Genomic DNA, 18,079 nt, shown 5'->3' on the forward strand with positions numbered 1-18,079 from the left:
GTTCTGATGGTGACAGGAGGTTAGATAACCCACTGACTACTATTGGACATTGGCTGATGACTCTCACGCTTCTGTACTCTTGCATCTAGGAAAGGACGAAGAAATAACTTGGGACCCAGCACTCACCAGCGTAGCAGATGGCATCATAGCGGGAATGGGGGTGAGGATACCCTGTCTGGTTGACGTGGAGGTACACGGTGCGCACCCCGACCAGGCCGCCGCCACAGGTGGGCCGTGCCTTGTTGATGGGGTACCGGACGCTGCGGTCTGCCAGCCAGCCAGCGCTGCAGACATCCATCCCATCCTTCCAGGCCAAGTACAGTTCTCCCGTCGTTGCCAAACGAGCGCCAAGGCGGTGGCATTTCTCTGCAGCTTCTGGGAAGCTGAATTTCTCCGGGGAGGTGGCGTAGAAGACTTTCCCTGCAATCACACATAGCAATTTTTATTTATTACAATTCATTCATTAATTGCCCCCTAAACCACTGTCTCAAGGCAATTTACACACAAGATAGTTAAAAGCACAAAAACAACAAGAGCCCAAACCCTAACAATTGGACACTCATGGTCAAGACCGGTTTAACTATTACAGGAGCCAGAACCTAGTACAAAAAGAGTTTTGGAATTGATTCAGAAATTTGGTCGGGTGGCGGGTTTTAAGCTGAACAAACAAAAAACTAAGGTGTTAGGGAAAAACTTGACAGTTACTGAAACAGAGGGGTTTCAGAAGGAAACAGAACTAAACATTGTTAAAAAAGTGAAATACCTGGGGGTCAATCTGTCTTCTAAGAATTTGAATCTATTTAAAGACAACTATGAAAAATGTTGGTTAGAAGTCAAAAAAGATCTAGAAATTTGGTCAAGATTGAAATTATCCTTGTTAGGTCGAATTGCAGCTATAAAAATGAACGTTTTGCCAAAGATGTTGTTTTTGTTTCAAGCCTTGCAGATTGTGGACAGAGTGGAATGTTTTGGAAAGTGGCAGAGGGATATGTCTAGGTTTGTCTGGCAGGGCAAAAAGCCCCGAATAAAGTTTAAAATACTAACCGATGCAAAGGAGAGAGGGGGGTTTGCCCTGCCAGACTTAAGGTTATATTACGAAGCTGCGGCCTTCTGCTGGATGAAAGATTGGTTTTTATTGGAAAACACTGATGTCCTAGATCTGGAAGGCTTCAATAATTCGTTAGGTTGGCATGCGTATTTGTGGTATGACAAGGGGAAAACACATGGAATGTTTAAAAACCATATTGTCAGAAAAGCAATATATATGGTCTGGAAAAAATACAAAGACTTATTGGAAAGTAAAACTCCGAGGTGGATTTCACCAATAGAGGCCAAAGCTCGGAAAACACCCAATATGGAGGCATACTGGCCGAAATATTGGGAAATAATAGAAAACATTGGAGGTAATTGGAGGTTGCAGAGCTTTGAAAAATTAAAGGATAAGGTGCAAAATTGGCTACACTATGCCCAAATTAATGAGGTTTTCAAGCTAGATAAAAAAACAGGATTCCAGGTGGAAAAATCGAAACTTGAGACAGAGTTGTTAGAACCAAAGACCAAGGTATTATCGAGAATGTACAACTTGCTGCTTAAATGGAATACTCAGGATGAGACAGTTAAATCAGCCATGATAAAATGGGCTCAAGACATTGGTTACAATATTATGTCTGAGGACTGGGAAAGGTTATGGACCACCGGTATGAAGTTTACGGCATGTAATGCCTTGAAAGAAAACATTATGAAAATGGTATACAGGTGGTACATGACCCCAGTTAAGCTTGCTAAGATATACCATTTGTCTGATAATAAATGTTGGAAATGCAAGGAGGCTGAAGGGACATTCTTTCACCTCTGGTGGACTTGTCCAAGATTGAAGGCCTTCTGGGAAATGATCTATAACGAGTTAAAAAAGGTGTTCAAGTACACCTTTCCCAAGAAACCAGAGGCCTTCCTTCTGGGCATTGTCGGCCAGAAGGTGTTAAAAAAGGATAGAACTTTCTTTATGTATGCTACAACAGCAGCAAGAATTCTTATCGCTAAGCATTGGAAGACCCAAGATTTGCCCACACTGGAGGATTGGCAGACGCAATTGATGAACTACATGGAACTAGCCGAGATGACTGCAAGGATCCGAGACTTGGGAGAAGAAGCAATGGAGGAGGACTGGAAAAAATTTAAAGACTATCTGCAAAAGTATTATAAGTTGTATGAATTATAAGTTGCCGTATGATTTGGAACGTTAGCCCCAGCAATGAAATTTAATTATCTATGAAATTGATAACATTCATGAAAGAATCAAAGTTTAAATGGGTAAAAACGACATTATGTTATATTTTTAGAGTAAATGGAGAATAAGAGATTTAAACTTAAATTGCAACTGAAAATATAAAGAAACACACGAAATAAGGGTATAATTTGCTGATAACTTTATTATCAAGAATGCATTATGTGGGAGATGCGGGGAAGTCCAATGGAAATTTGAAATAAGTTGTTGAAATGGTTGTGATTTTCTGTTCTTTTTCTCTTTTTTTTCCTTTCTATTCTGTCTATTCTTTTGTTCTTTCTGTAACTTGGAAAAAATGCAATAAAAATTATTATAAAAAAAAAAAACTAGCTGGGAAAGCCTATTGGGACAAAAATGTCTTCAATTGTTTCTGGAAAGTGGAGGTAGTGGGCACCTGTCGTGTCTTGACAGGATTGCTATTCCACAAAACAGGGACAGCCACACTGAAGGCCTTGATCTGAGTTACTGTGGCTTCTGAAATCTTTGGAATTTGCAGGAGAAGCTCTCCCACAAACTGCAGTAATCTAAAGTACTTAAACCAAGGATTAGCCGAAGGTTTGCATCTTTTCCTTTTTACACAGTGATCTTGGCCTTTTCTTAGATAGTTCACAAGGTCAAGGGGTCAAAGAGAACAGAGGTGAGGAGATTCAAAATGGCAAGCATGTCATGAATAGGAAAGATAGTTTGAAGATACTGGATGAAAGCCAAAGAGATTTATATAGTTAAGAGTTGTCATTTGAACTGGCTGATGCGAGACTGAACCAAGCGAGACTCAACTCAGCTGATGCCTGGGCAACGGGGTCCAACCCTACAATCTGCAAGGTCAGCCAGTTTCCTTGGGGAGTTTAATCCTCCTCCCGCCTGCAGCCACCTTTACCTGCCTGACACCGGGCATCACATATGACATCAGATGTGGGGCAGGTAGTCCTGAAAATGGCTTTGTGGTCTAAATGGGGAGACGTGACAGGTGAAGTTTGTTCCAAGGCCTGGAGGTTCACCACCACTGGGGCAGATAAGATTGGACGTATATTTTATTCAAAAAGATATCCTTGAGCACTTGGAGAAGCTAACTCGTGAATGTAAAGTCACCCAGGGGTCTGCTGCACCACAAGAGGGCCACAGACCACCAACTGTCATGGGTACCTTGAGGTGGCAAATGGCGTGAATAAGTGTTAAATAAGTAAGAAACAATTACCTTCCATTTCTTCTGCATAACAATACACATCGTACGTCTCATCCGTCTCACGAACACCGTATGTTCTCACTCCAGGAAACTCATCCTTGTCACCATAACAACCTTCCCGGGGATGGTGCATTGGGTACCTGATTCAGTGAGAGATTCAGTGAGAAAAAGAAGACTGTGTTGCCTGGGGGTGGGGTGGAGAAATACTGTTTACTGTATGGTGCTGGGATGGAGGTAGTATCTTGAAGAGCAAAGGGAACCTAAGCAGAATTTGGATATACACCTATGCTTGTATGGAGAGCCTAGCAGCTGGGTCAAAAGCCCATCTAGTCCAGCATCCTCACAGATGCTCATGGGAAGCCTGGAAGCAGAACCTGAATGCAACAGCAGCTGTCCCCACTTGATATACTACCGCCAGCAGTAGAGGTAGAACATAGGCATCAGGGTAAGTAGCCAAGCCATAGACAGTGTTGACCTCATAGATTTGTCTAATCCTCCTCTAAAGCCATCCAAGTTGGTAGCCATCATTGCACCCTGTGGGAGCAGTTTCCATAGTTCGACTGTGTTGCATGAAGAAGTAAATTATATTATCTATGCTGAATCCCCAGGATGTAAAAGTATGAGAGAGGGGGGAGAAAACCACCTCCCTATTCACTTCCCCTATGCCATGCGTGATCTTAGACACCTCCATAGCGTACCCACTCAATTGCTTTTTCTCTAAACAAAAAACCTTCAAATGTTGCAACTGTTTCGCATAGGGAGTTGCTCCAGCCCCTCGATCATTTTGATTACTGTTTTCTGAACTTGCTACAGTTCTACAACTTCCTTGTGGAGGTGAGGATGGCCAGAAGTGTACACGGTATTCCAAGTGTGGTTACAACATAAAGTTGTGTAACAGCATTGTGATATTGGCTGTTTAATTTCCAGTCCCTCACATGGACTTCTCCATCTTCACAGCTGCCACACACTTGGTCAATATCTTCACTGAGTCACCCACTACAACCCCCAGGTCTTGTTCCTGGTCAGTCATCACCACTCCAAACCTCTTTAGCATCTATATGAAATTTGAGAGAGAAGGCCAATGTGTATCCCTTGATCTGATTGGGGGGGGGGATGTTCCATTAACCTGGGAAATTGCAGGAGCAAAGTGATGAAAATTGGGGTGGCATTCCCACATGCAGTTCTTCCTTGCTGTTTTCAGGGGGGAATTATGAGGGAAAAGGAGCACGCATGTGCAGAAAAGATGGAAGAATAACGACGTCCAGTGACGTTAGTTGTGATGTCCGCTGGTGTGAATGAAATCTGATATAACATGAGGGTATATGGGTCAAAAAGCTACAGTTCCATAACCCAACAGGTACTGCAGTACAAAAAGAGCAGGAAAATCAACAATATACCCAATGCCATGTTGCAGAATACAGCTGCAAGAAGCAAAAACCGGTGTGGAACAGCCCCTAGTCACATTGACCTCTGACCCTTTTCTGATTCCTTGTCCATGATAACCTGAATTTTCCCCAATGACCAATTTCTCCCCTGTGGTTTGTTCATATAATTCCCTGCCAGCACTCACCTGACTGTCTGATCAGCCAACCATCCAGCATCACACTGGTCAAAGCCATCGTCATAGGCAGCCTGAAGCTGTTCTGGAGTTGCAATGACAGCACTGTTCTGGATGCAGGCCTGCTTAGCCTTCTCAAAGTCCAAAGTGTACCGGGTGGAGATGGCTCTGTAATGGAACACGATGCCTGGAAAACACATTCACCAACATACACACATGCATCAGTAAATAACCCAAACCAGTTGAGTTTAAAATATAAGTGAGGCAGAGGGCAGCGACTTAGGATTTTCAGGAACTGGAGTGATACTGCAGAGAATCTAGAGTTGCCTGTGTGCTTGCTTCTGGGTCCCTGCAGGTCTGAAAGTGTTGCGGGCACCGCACACAAACACACACGCTGCAACCAAGCACACACCGCAACTTATTCTCATTGGATACAACACAATGTTTCTTTCAAGTCAAATTTCAGGACGGGCAGGGGAAAGGTACCATGGTGGTGACCATGGTGGTGACATTAAATGGGTAAGTCCATTTGATCAGTCTATTTGCCCACCCCCCCACCTTTAACACCAATTGATAGGTGAGCAGGATTACTACCATGGCAAGCACAGAATGCAGTTAAATGTTTTGCCCCATGTCTGTCAGGATGCTGTCAGCGGCGCCCGGCTGGTTGCCCAGGAATTATAGAGACAAGGAAAAGTTTCTTACAGCCTTTTTAAAATTTCTGCACCCGTTGTCTTTCCCACTTTCTCATTCTTCATTCTCATCATCTCCTCTACGGGTGCTGAGCAGTGTCCTCTGTCTTTGAGTTCTTTGCTCTCCTACTTTTAAGGCTTTCCGGGTTCTGGGGTATGGAGGGCCTGGAAAGCTTTCTAATGACAATGTTTCAGCCGGGTGTTGCTCTCCCATGATTTCCCAACTTCCCCCTTCATCAGCCTCTGAGCTGCGACCTCCCTCAACCCCCTGTTGTAAATCTATACTGTCTTCCTCTTCTTCCTCCCTGGTAAGGGTCAGGATGGGGAGGAGGTCTCCACCATTCCTCTGCTGCCCAGTCTCCGACAATGTCATGGGCCTGTCAAAATCCCCCCACTCTTGCAATTAGAAGCAAACTTCCATGGTTGCCAACTTCTCTTGCATCTAACAGCCGTTGGTGGCGGTGGGCCGCACCAAACTCACTGTCTCCAGGTAAGCTGCAGCGATGCCAGTGGTGGAAGGTCTGGTAAGCCCTGCTAGCTTGCCCTGCCAACCACTCCTTGTGTGAAGTGCATGGCCATCTGGAGAACCCAACTCAAAAAGGTCAGCCATAGCGGCAGCAACAGGAAAAGATGCAACCTTACCTTTTACCTTCACCTCTACAGTGTCCTGGCTATCCTCAATGCCATGTATCACCTCGCAGCGATAGACCCCGGTATCGTTGGAGCGAAGTGTCTTGATTTCCAGCGTGGCATCAGTGGGTATGGCTGGGTAATTGGGCAAAGAGACCACCTCCTGGTATGCAGTGTTGATTCTCACGTGCCCATCCATGGCCACCAGCAAGACAACCTCTTTGCCGCCCGAAAGCTTGCTCCATTTGATCCGCGGAGTCAGAGGCGGAGTGAATGGAGACGTGGTGACGTGTTCCAATGTGTCGATGTAGTAACAGGGGATGGTCAGGGTGTTTCCCAGGGGAATGCGCAGGGGGGAGCGTAAAGGTATGCTCACACTCAGTGTGGCACCATGATCTGCTGGTTCCAAGAAGATGAGGAGGTGAGAGAGGGAGAAATCAGCAGCATTCATCCATTGCTAGGCATGGTGGCTATCGGTGGCATGCGGTGAAATCTTTCATAGGGGCATCGTTAGGGCTAGAGGCACCAGCTTACATAGGCGATGGGGCCCCCGACATCATGCGTGCGACATCACAATGTCCTGATGTTGCACACATGAACATCGCACCTCCCTAAGCCGGGTAGAAACTTCTGGGCTCTGGGAAGGGGGCGCCAGGCCTTGGACAGGATACTAGAGTCCTGCTGCCTCATTCCCAAAACTGGGAGGCTTTGGGAAGATGGTGGGAGGTCCTGGACTCAGTCATAGCATCACACCTCCCAGGGCTGTCTTAAGCATATCTGGTGCTGTGGTGCAAAGCTACCTCTGACGCCCCCCCCATTTCCCAGAGTTGTCAACCTTTTCCCAACCTCTGTGGGGATTGCTCTCCTCCCGTGGGGGCTTAGGAAGGCAGCTGCACATCAGCCAGCCATATAGTTGGCGGGGCGCAGCTTCCATCCTAAGCCTCTGTGGGGATCGCTCTCCTCCCGCGGAGGCTTGGGAAGGTAGCTGTACGTCTGCCAGCCATATGGCTGATGGGGCGCAGCTGGCAGACGTGCAGGAGGGAAAGGGGAGGCCACCAGCAAAGCTCCCCCACTCACTGGGGCACCCCTGAGAGGCTGGTGCCCTGGCGCAATGCGCCAGTAAACCCAGTGGGAAAGACGGCTCTGGTGCCTCCCTCCCTAAGCCAGGAAGAAGCTTCCCAGGCTTTGGGAAGGAGGTGCTAGGCTTTAATATTCTAATCTACTGGGAACATGTAAGGGACTAGCCTAGTGCCCCATGTCCATAGACCTCACACCACTGGTAGCTAGATTCTGCCTCCATGTTTGGAAGCAGTAATGCTTCTGAATACTAGGGGAAGGGAGAGTGCTCTTGTTCTTGGGTCCTGTTTGTGGGTTTGCCACATGCAACTGGCTGGCCGCTGTGAGAACGGGATACTGTTCACAGGAAGGCCTAACACTCTCCACACACAAAACTTCATATATTTTAAGGATGGCTCCGGAGGTCTCACATACCTAAGACTTCCACAGCGACAGCTGCAGTGATGATTCGCAAACACACAAAGGCTAGTAGAAAAGTGGTCATTGTTTTCCTGAAAGAAGCACAAAGACAAAAGAGCTGTGTTAGAGAGAAATGGACAGCACCATCTTTTGTGGAATGAAGGTGGCAAGAAGTGAGAGTGGCTCCTGTATTTGCGAGAGGTGTGGGGCAAGCATTGGTTCAACCAGAGGCAATCTTCTGGAAATGACAATGGGGGAGAAGAACCTTCACTGAGTGGTATATTATTAATTAGTAATGTTAATTAGGTTGTATCCAGTGTTGCTGTTGTTTCTACCTTTCCTCCAAGGAGCTCGGGGCAGCAAACTTGGTTCACCCCCTCTGCATTTTATTCCTACATAACCCTGCGTAATAGGTTAGGCTGAGAGACAGTGACTGGTCTAAGGCCACCCATTGTTCTTTATGGCTGAGTGAGGATGAACCCTGATTTGCAAGGTCCTACACTGAAATGCTAACCGCTATACCATGCTGGCCTACACAGAGTAATCCCATTGAAATGAACGTATGTGAATAACTAAGGCTCATTAATTTCAGTGGCTGTACTCCAAATAGAACTTAGCTGGATACAATCTATCATGATGATGTAAAAACAACAACCACAAAAACATCCTGGAACCAATTCTGGTAAAGCTGCAGCATATAGAAAAACATAACAAACTGGAGAGAAAGTGGTGGCCAACACATGAAAATAGTGGATGATATTCAGAGAAGATTCAGCAAAGTGGCCTTCTTTTTCTAGGCACCTGGTTGGCTACTGTGGAAAAAAGGATTGGCCTTGGGCCTGATCCAGCAAGCTCTTATTCTGTTCCTATGCTCTTGGTCCTATCACTTTCATTGGGTGATCCGCCTAGTATTATGAGACAAGGAGAAAAATTGTGAGCCCATTCTCTCTATACTAATTGAAAAACAAACCAAAACACCCCTCTATTGTGACCTCTTAGTCAACTATTTTTCTGCATCTGAGCACCATAAGGACCTAAGAAAAATCCTGCAGGATCAAACCAAAAGCCCATCAATTCCTGCATTGTGTTTTGTGCAGTGCCTCTACGAAGACTGCAAGCAGGCTGTGAGTGCAATAGACTCCCCCCTCTTGTATTCCCAAGCAACTGGCGTTCATATTATCATTCTTTCTGGAATCCTTCTAAGCAAGCAGCCATCATCACCCCTTGCAAAATTGGGTGCTGGTAGTCAGGAATGCAGACCATTTTCTACACAAAATGACACACTGCTCTCTTTCCTCCATTCAGGTAGGCAAGATGCATGATCAGTGTTCAAAAACATATTCTAGATGGGAAAACGACTTGAGGGTGGAAAGCAGAGCTGGAGAAGGGTTTGGTCTGATAAGAGGGGGCGTGGCTGGGGAAGAGGGTGTCCTGGGAATAGTCCCAAGGGCCACACTGAAAGGTGTGGAGGGCCACATTTGGCTCCTGAGTCTGAGGTGCCTCGCCTTTTACTGTAAGTAAATAAACATGGCATAAAAATGGACATTGGTTTATCAGACTTGGACCAACCGCCAATCATTTTCATTTTGTGACCCCTCAACCACACGATGGGCCAGAACAGAGATCTGATGCTTGGGGAGTCCTGCCCAAACAGGGCTCTAACATAACGCAGGAAATGTGGAGGAGCTCATTTGGGTTCTGTGATTTGGTGCACACTTCTGTGAACAAATCCCTGATTGTTTTCACAAGATGCCTTCCTAGAAATGAGACTTTTTCTGTTCAAAATCCAGCTTGCTTCAGGAAATGGGAGGGGAGAGTTTTTAGGCAGGGGAGGAACTCATTTTACATCTCTCTCTCCCCCTCCCTTCTTAAATAAGGCAAACGCTGGAACCCAAATACAGAAATAAATATACTTCTGTGACTTTTTGTGTGTGTGTTTTCTCAGCTGTAGCAAAAATAAGAAATTTATTCCATTCTGACCGGCTTCCAAACCACCCCAAGACTGAAACTCCTTTATACATTTAGCTACTTGGGATGGTGCTCTCCTCCTCTCCCGTCCTTATTATTTTTTGTTTTAATTGCCACAATTCCTTGGTCATCAAATTAACTGAAACAAAATAACATGCTCTTCAACATTTCTCCACTAAAAATAGGGACGTCCCATTCCATAACGATAATTTTACTATTCATCTTACTGGGTTGCCCCAGCCACTCTAGGCAGCTTCCAACATATATAAAAACATTATAAAACATTAAATATTTTAAAAAACCCCTCCTTATACAGGATTGCCTTCAGACAGCTCGAGCGTCAGATAACTCCTTACCCGCCAATGAAATAGGGACATCCTTAGGAAAAGTGGAACATCCCGTGATCAAATCAGGAACTGGGATGGCTTCTCTAAATCAGGGATGTCCCTGGAAAATAGGGACACTTGGAGGGTCTGAAATAAGGATATGTTTGGACCAACCTGTTTCCTAAGTTATATTCTAAGAAGGAGGAGCTGGCAGAATTATTTATGTCAGCCCCATTAGGTAGAGGTATGTGTGCACTGAAGGGCAAAAGCAGGGAATTAGCTGAACGCACGGATGCACTGAAGGTGTCTTAGTTTTATACAAACGAATGCAAAGGGATTTCCGTCCAAGTAAATGTGCACCTTACATTGGAAAGAACAGCCAGATTTTGGAAAATCTGAAAGCCCCACAAAGAGAACAGGTCTTCACTGGGTGCACCTCACGTCTGCTGCAATGGGAGCTAGTGTTTCACTCTTGAAAGAAAACATAGCTTAGAGCTGTCATCTTCAAGCACCCAGGACCCAGCATATAAATCGATTTTCTGAATAGGCCTATCTTTCTCCATTTCTCTCTGGATCATCAATTGCCAAAAGAGGACAGGACAGGAGGACTTTGTGAGCCAAAGTACATTGTGCGTGTATGTCTAACAAATTCACTTTTGTTTTGAACCAAAAGCAGCCAGCAGTGCCTTTATACAGCGTCACACTTCTGATCCGTATTGTTCCTTGCGCTGGTTTCCTGCTAGAAAAATCACCCCCACCAGAGCTACTGTTTGCCCCCAAAGGTGCAGTAAACTGCGATTACTTTCAGTAAGCTGCAATTAATGTTAACAAGCTGTTCAGGCCTATTACCCAGCTGTTTTTGTGCAAAGGATCCCTTGTCCTCATTTCCACCCAGTCATTCGCCTTCTCTCCTTCTGTTTTTCTTTCTTTCTTTCTTAAACGCAACAGTCCTGGCATCACCATGTGATACCCTTTGGCATTTGCCAGGACCCCATCGCTCCAGAAAGGCTCTTGGGTAGCCAAGCACATTTCCAGGACCTCCTTTAATTTTTTTTCTGGCACTAAGTCTGGTAGCTTCCTATCATGAGGCAGAGTGAGGCAGCTGCTTCAGGCGGCAAATTCTGAGGGGTGGAAAGTGTCTAGAAAGGTGTGCCATGTGGTCTGCCCTGCAGCCCCTAAGCTAGTTTGCTGCCATAACATAGCTGGCACACCAATGAGGTAACATGAAGCAAACCAGCTCTGATGGTATGCTCCTACCTCTCCACCGGAGCATGGGCCCGGATCTGTGTGGGGAAGCACGTCTTGCCTCAGGTGCCCAAAAGTCTTGGGCTGACCCTGGCTACCACGTTAATTCCTCTAGCACCTGTGATATAGTGCTGCTTTGAAACAGTACTGGAACTTAAATGGCAGCTGCCTGGAGCCAATCAGCAGTGGGTGGTGCCCTTTCGGACCGGTAGGGCAGAAGACAGGGAGACCAACAGCAGGTGGTGCAATAGCCAATGACAGGCAGAGTCAACCCATTCTCCTCTGTCTTGTGTTCTCCAATGGCGGCACTAAGGTGAAGAGGAGGAAGCTGATAGGCTGTGCTCTCTCCTGGCTGCTTGTAAGTAAGAAGGCAGGCAGCTCTGGACTGGCTTAGGGTTGCCTGGGGGTTTGTGGGGCAGTGCTCCATTTGCTTTAATGGAGTAGCCTCTACTGCAACCAGATTAGCAATACCACCACCACCAGGTAGCTGTGTCAATGGGTGAAGGAAGCAGGTGCCTCTGAGGCAACTATACAAATGGAGCCAAAAGCTGGAAGCTGGGCCTAAAAGCTAGAGAGCACAGTAGGAAGAAGATGGTGGTTATTTATGTATGCTACTATGGCGGCCCATGATTTGTTAGCCCCCAAATGGAAAACGAGTGAGGTCCCAACTAAAGTAGAATGGCAGCTGAAGTTGAGAGAATATGCACAGCTTGCGGACTTAACATATAGGATAAGAGAACAAGTAGAACATATGTTTAGAGAAGACTGGAAAACATTTATTGAATATATGGGGGGAAATGGTGTACAGCTGAAAACGCTGGCAGCATTAAGATAAATTCAGCAGGGTAAATAAGCTTTGATGGATGCAATAATGGAATACTGAATGGTATAGTTTTTGTAAAATATGCAGGGATGTATGATATGTAAAATGAACCATGGGAAGAGAAGAAGGGAAGTCATTGGTATCTTAAGGATGTAAAAATGAGTATCTTAAATTGGAAAACAGAAAATTTAATAAAAAATATATACGAAAGAAAAGATGATAGTGTGATTCAGCAAAGGTCAGCTTGCAACCCACTGGCCGGAAACATTACAGTTTCTGGCCCTCAAGGCAGAGCATAGCCACTATGGCTGGTAGCCATTGATAGTCTCATCCCCCATGACTTCTTTTTAAGCCATCCAATTTCTATAGCTTAACTATGCACTTCTTTCTTTTATCGGTTGTGAATTTTCCAACATTCAGCTTCATTGCTAGTCAGTGAGCAGGTGCGCCAACTCTAGGGGTTGTCTTCTGAACTCTCAATAATTGTTTGAAGGGGGCTCAGCCCTCCCAATATTGAGGGGCCCCAGTGCAATGTCGCAGAAGGCTGCACCGGCCTGGGGAGCATTCGGAGATGTTTGTGACATTGTGTGAAGTGTGCAGGACGTAAATAATAATAATAATAATAATAATAATAATTATTATTATTATTATTATTTTTTGTGGACTTCCGGGGTTGGCGCGATCTGGGAATGGCGGATTCCCTCCGAGCTCCGGAGGGAATCGGCTCAGCGGGGGATGGGTCTTTGCCGTGCCGGCGACACGGGGACCCTTAAAACCGCAGGCGCGGAAGCCTGCGGACTGAAGACTCGGTGGGTGCCTTAAGCACCCCCCTGATTCGCAAAGAGCCTTTTTAAAGGCTGCGGAGGGGATACGGGGGGTGGCGTGGCACTGAGAGTCCATCGCTACCTCCGCTGAGCGAAGCCGTGAGCCATGACCGGAGAGCGCTGACTTCCTTCCTTGAAATTCGGCTGAAAAAACAACCCGTGAGTAGATTGGAATTGGACTTTAAGAATTTCCTCTTTGAATCTGAGACGACCGGGGTGTGTGCTAAAAGGAAGTCCGCACCCCCCCCCCTTGCAGACGAGCTAAAGCAACGATGTAAGAACTAAGCTGGAGAGCCTACCCTGTAAAGGGTGAGTTTTAAAAGGACAGTAACTTCCAAGATTGGGGAAAAATAAGGCAATTTTGTGCAGGAGAGTGGAGTTTTGGAGGTTTCTTCTTTTGCAAACAACCCTCCCCCCCGGGCCCGGGAGCGTCCTATTTTGGAGCCTGTAGGCATAGAATCTGACAGCTGTCAAAGCTGTCAAATATACAGTCTACAGGAAAAAACTGCTACGTAAGATCCCTCTGGAATAAAAGGTGTTACAATTGAATTTAAATTGTTGAAAACAAAGTAACAAAAATAAGAAAGAGGACTGTTGGAGAAAACAACGTTAAGTAATCAGATTCCCTCTAGGGGGAATTCTGTGGAATTACAATGGCTGTGGATGGAAAGATACTGGCGGAAATCGAAAGGATGTTCAATTTGGTGGGAACTTTACAAGAGCATATCTCGGAAATGAGTAAACATATGATGACCTTGACTCCTGAAACAAACAGTTCTGCTGATTGTAAGGAGGATTGGAATGAGAAAGAACCCACAGCTGAACCTGAAATGATAATTAAAGAAAAGGAGACAAAACAAGAGAAAGAGAAAGTAAAGTTGGAAAATACTAGCCAGACGACATCTGTGGAATACAAGCAAGGAGACTATTGGATTACAAATCTACGAAAGATGCAAAGGATGAAAGCGGAGGCCCTGGAAGCTTATGGATTGCAAGAATTTAAAATAAAGAAATACAATTGGGGCCTCCACTTTGACTTTGACTCTGACTACGATTTGAAAGATCTATGCCTTGTGGAAATTCCGCAGCAGTTATACCTAAGAGACTATGGATGGATTGTGATAGAACTCTTTCGAGATTTGATGACCGACACAAAGGATTACCAACAAGACCGGCGGAGAGGGACTGTGAGAGATTGGAGAGCCTCGGACGTGAGGAACCCAGGCTAAGAACTGATATTTTGGACATATATTGAGAAGGGACGCAAATCGGGGATGGGAGGGAGGGAAGGATGTAATTTTAACAACACTCAGGACAAGGGAAATTAATCAATATGACCAATATTAAAGACAAAATGGGAAATCGATGGAAGGGAACTGAGGTCCAACTTAAAATAATTGTTTTCCTTTTTAAAAGGGCTATTATTGAGAAGGTTAGGATTTTGGGAAATGACAATTTGCTGATACAACTTTGGGAATAGGGATGCAATGGAGGGGGTGGGGGGAAGTCAGAGACCAGGGTTATGAAAATAACTGTTTTTTTGAAACTTTATATCTTTTTTGTTTTTTGTTTTTGTGTTTTCTTTGTCTGTTTGATTTTCTGTTTGTTTGTCTATAAAAAATGTGAAAACCCAATAAAAATTTTATATAAAAAAATATTATTATTATTATTTGTACCCCGCCCACCTGGGCCTCCCCAGCCACTCTGGGCGGCTTCCAACAAAGATTAAAAATACATTAAAATGTCACACATTAAAAACTTCCCTGAACAGGGCTGCCTTCAGATGTCTTCTAAATGTCAGGTAGTTGTTTATCTCTTTGACATCTGATGGGAGGGCGTTCCACATACGCATGATGCCTCCACCGTACCTAGGGGCAACATAGTGTCACTGTGCATGAGTGCTAGTGTTATGAGAGAGGGTAGTGCGTTTGGGCAACACTAACCTCCCCACGCTGAGCTCCTGCTCTCCCTTTGGTAGGTGTCAGGGAACTGACATCAGAGCAACAGGAGAAGGAGAGGCTCTCCGATTCTGCAGGGGAAGGTACCAGCACTAGGGGGAGACGCAGCTTGATAGAGGGGGAAGGAAATCAGCGTAACACCAAGGATCCAGGAGAGCAAATGGGAGAAGAGGTGGAAGGGCTCCGGGATTCTTCCTTGGAAGTCAGTGGGGAGAGCACTGGTCCTCCACTACCCACGCCCTCCTTGCGCAGGAGACTCCCATGCAGTGAGAGGCGGAGACGATTGGGTGTCAAACAGCTTTTATGCTGGCAAAGGTTTAAGAAATGCCCACAGACAGATTCTGCTAGCGACTGAGGCAGCCACGCTGAGATGGGCTGTGCGGTCAAGACGGTTTAACCCAGGCAGCCAAGCTTCTAAACGGGGACAGTTTACGCACGAGTAACTCCCAACCACTACAGTAGGCAACAATGACCAAGCAGCCAGGAAGTTGGTCCAGTGGCTCCACCTCCCCTTGTGAGACACTTCTCTTTTGGAAGAGATAAAATTGCAGCCAGGCAGAAGGCACATTTGCTACTGGCCTCATTTGCAGTGGCAGCAAAAAAGAAAAACACCTTTGCATTCTTGTCACTGTTCATGGTGATCCTCACACTTGAGAAACTGCTGGAGAATTTCTCCTCTCTCTCGAGCTATGGTTCCCAACGTGGGGCAAACGCCCCACAGGGGGGCAATTTGGTTTTTAAGGGGGGCAATTCGAGAATGAGTTATTAACAATTGTTAATGGCCTTTTAGGCTTCCTCCACGTGAATAGGAGTCCACTTTTTGAATAATAAGAATTATATGTCATGGGGGTGGGGGCATCAGGATTTTAGAGATGCTTAGGTGAGGAGACGCGGGTGGCGCTGTGGGTAAAACCTCAGCGCCTAGGACTTGCCGATCGCATGGTCAGTGGTTCGAATCCCCGCGGTGGGGTGCGCTCCTGTCGTTCGGTCCCAGCGCCTGCCAACCTAGCAGTTTGAAAGCACCCCCGGGTGCAAGTAGATAAATAGGGACCGCTTACCAGCGGGAAGGTAAACGGCATTCCGTGTGCTGCGCTGGCTCGCCAGATGCAGCTTGTCACACTAGCCACGTGACCCGGAAGTGTCTGCGGACAGCGCTGGCTCCTGGCCTATAGGGTGAGATGAGCGCAAAACCCTAGAGTCTGGCAAGACTGGCCCGTACGGGCAGGGGTACCTTTACCTTTTAGGTGGGACATGGCCAAAAAAAGTTGGGAACCACTGCTCTAGAAAGATTCAATGAAATGCTTCACCCTTTCTAATTTCTCAGACTACGATAGAGTGAAGAGAGTTTCGAGAGACCATTTGCACACAGTGCTAGTCTCAACAAGAACCTGATCAACCGCTATGGTGGAAACTCCTCAGACCCAGACATTTTGCTTGGAACAGCTTTCCCTTTTGGGCACATGGAAAAAGAAAATATATCCTCTTGGCGCTCACCGTACAAGAGGGTCTGCTTTTTCTCTCTCTGAGAGCCATGTTTATATAGCAGGATGCAGTGGTCAAGCTTTTCCTGGACTGTACCATTTCAGGTTGCAGGTATGTGTGTGGACAGATCCACGCCACACATTTAAAGCACATAACTTTCCCCAGTGAATCTTGGGAACTGTAGTTTAAGGGTACTGAGAACTGAAAGCCATGTGCTTCCAATGTGCGATGGGTGTGCTTTAAATGTTTGGAGCGGGGCTTCCCTGTGTGTGGGTCACATATCTGTGTGCAAAAACCCTTGCCCTCAGAAAACGAGCATATAAAGGAGAAAATTCCCCTGCACGGCTCATACAATTTTATGGGTGCTGAGAGTTGTTAGGAGATCTCCTGGTCCCTTCAAAGACCGTCTCAGAGTTCCCTGGGAAGAGGGATTAATTGCTAAGTCACTCTGATAAATATAGCTCTGTGAGGGTAGTAGGTGGTATCCTCTCAGCAGCCTTAACAAACCATACTTCATGCATGGCCCATAGTCAGGGATGATGGGAGTTGTGGTCCAACAACACTAGGAGTTCCCCATCCCTGCTTTAATGGGTAAAGGTAAGGTAAAGCGACCCCTGACCATTAGGTCCAGTTGTGACCGACTCTGGGGTTGCGGCGCTCATCTTGCTTTACTGGCCGAGGGAGCCGGCGTACAGCTTCCGGGTCATGTGGCCAGCATGACTAAGCCGCTTCTGGCGAACCAGAGCAGTGCACGGAAACACCGTTTACCTTCCCGCCGGAGGGGTACCTATTTATCTACTTGCACTTTGACGTGCTTTCGAACAGCTAGGTTGGCAGGAGCTGGGACTGAGCAACAGGAGCTCACCCTGTTGCGGGGATTCGAACCGCCGATTGTCAAGTCCCAGGCTCTGTGGTTTAACCAACAGCGCCACCCACATCCCTTTTGCTTTAATGGGTACAGACACACAACAGGCAGAAAATCAGTAGGTGAAGTTTTATCACCACCACAGGTGCAGTGATAGGAAAAGTTTCCACCTGCTCAATTTCTCCTTGCAGAGCAACTGTTGAAAATTCTTGAGTGCTGTCCAATATGAAAATCAGATTAGAAAGGGGAAGCCTGGCTTTGGTATGTTCAGTCTTTCTCCTCAGTGCCCCCTGTGCTCAGTAACATCATTAACAGCTTAGCTTTTATACACTACTTGAGAGCAGGGATGGGGAACTGCTGCCCTCCAGATGTGGATGGACTACAACGCCCATCAGCCTTGACTGGTGGCTCTGCTGGCTGATGGGTGTTGAGTCCAACAACATCTGGAAGGTGACAGGCCCCTACACCCCTGCTTCAGAGGGATCAGAGCACTTCAGACACATTGCTGCAGTCCTCACTATGACCCTGTGAAGTGAGTACAGATGTGGGTTATACTATAGTGCAGATGAGGACTGGAGGCTGACTGTATTTGTGCCTTACCTAAGGCTACATAGTAAGTTCACGGCAGAGACCCAAGATTCAAAAGAGAGGCTTCCCAAGTCGGAGTGCAAGACTCTTCCAATGCAAGCTGACACCTGCCTACTCAGAAGTAAGCCCTGCTGAGTTCGATAGGACTTGCTCCCAGGCAGTGCTTTTTTCCTGCTG

At 46.2% G+C, this 18,079-nt stretch overlaps 1 protein-coding gene across 6 annotated transcripts in view; it reads right to left on the reverse strand.

Moving 5' to 3' along the window:
* Positions 1–18,079, reverse strand: part of ACAN (aggrecan) — an 87,297-nt gene that overhangs the window by 38,453 nt on the left and 30,765 nt on the right. For 4 of the 6 annotated variants that reach the window (XM_082198236.1, XM_082198231.1, XM_082198233.1 and 1 more), the window contains 5 exons: positions 7,839–7,915; positions 6,360–6,746; positions 5,038–5,212; positions 3,480–3,607; positions 127–420 (listed from right to left, as the gene is read on the reverse strand). In XM_082198236.1, coding sequence (XP_082054362.1) covers positions 127–420; positions 3,480–3,607; positions 5,038–5,212; positions 6,360–6,746; positions 7,839–7,908 — 1,054 coding nt within the window. In that variant the 5' untranslated portion in view covers positions 7,909–7,915. The remainder of the gene's footprint in view (positions 1–126; positions 421–3,479; positions 3,608–5,037; positions 5,213–6,359; positions 6,747–7,838; positions 7,916–18,079) is intronic. The other 2 variants (XM_082198234.1, XM_082198235.1) reach the window with 1 other exon arrangement.

This window comes from Podarcis vaucheri (genome assembly GCF_965113315.1).
Source record: "Podarcis vaucheri genome assembly, chromosome: 14".
In the NCBI taxonomy this organism is placed as follows: domain Eukaryota; kingdom Metazoa; phylum Chordata; class Lepidosauria; order Squamata; family Lacertidae; genus Podarcis; species Podarcis vaucheri.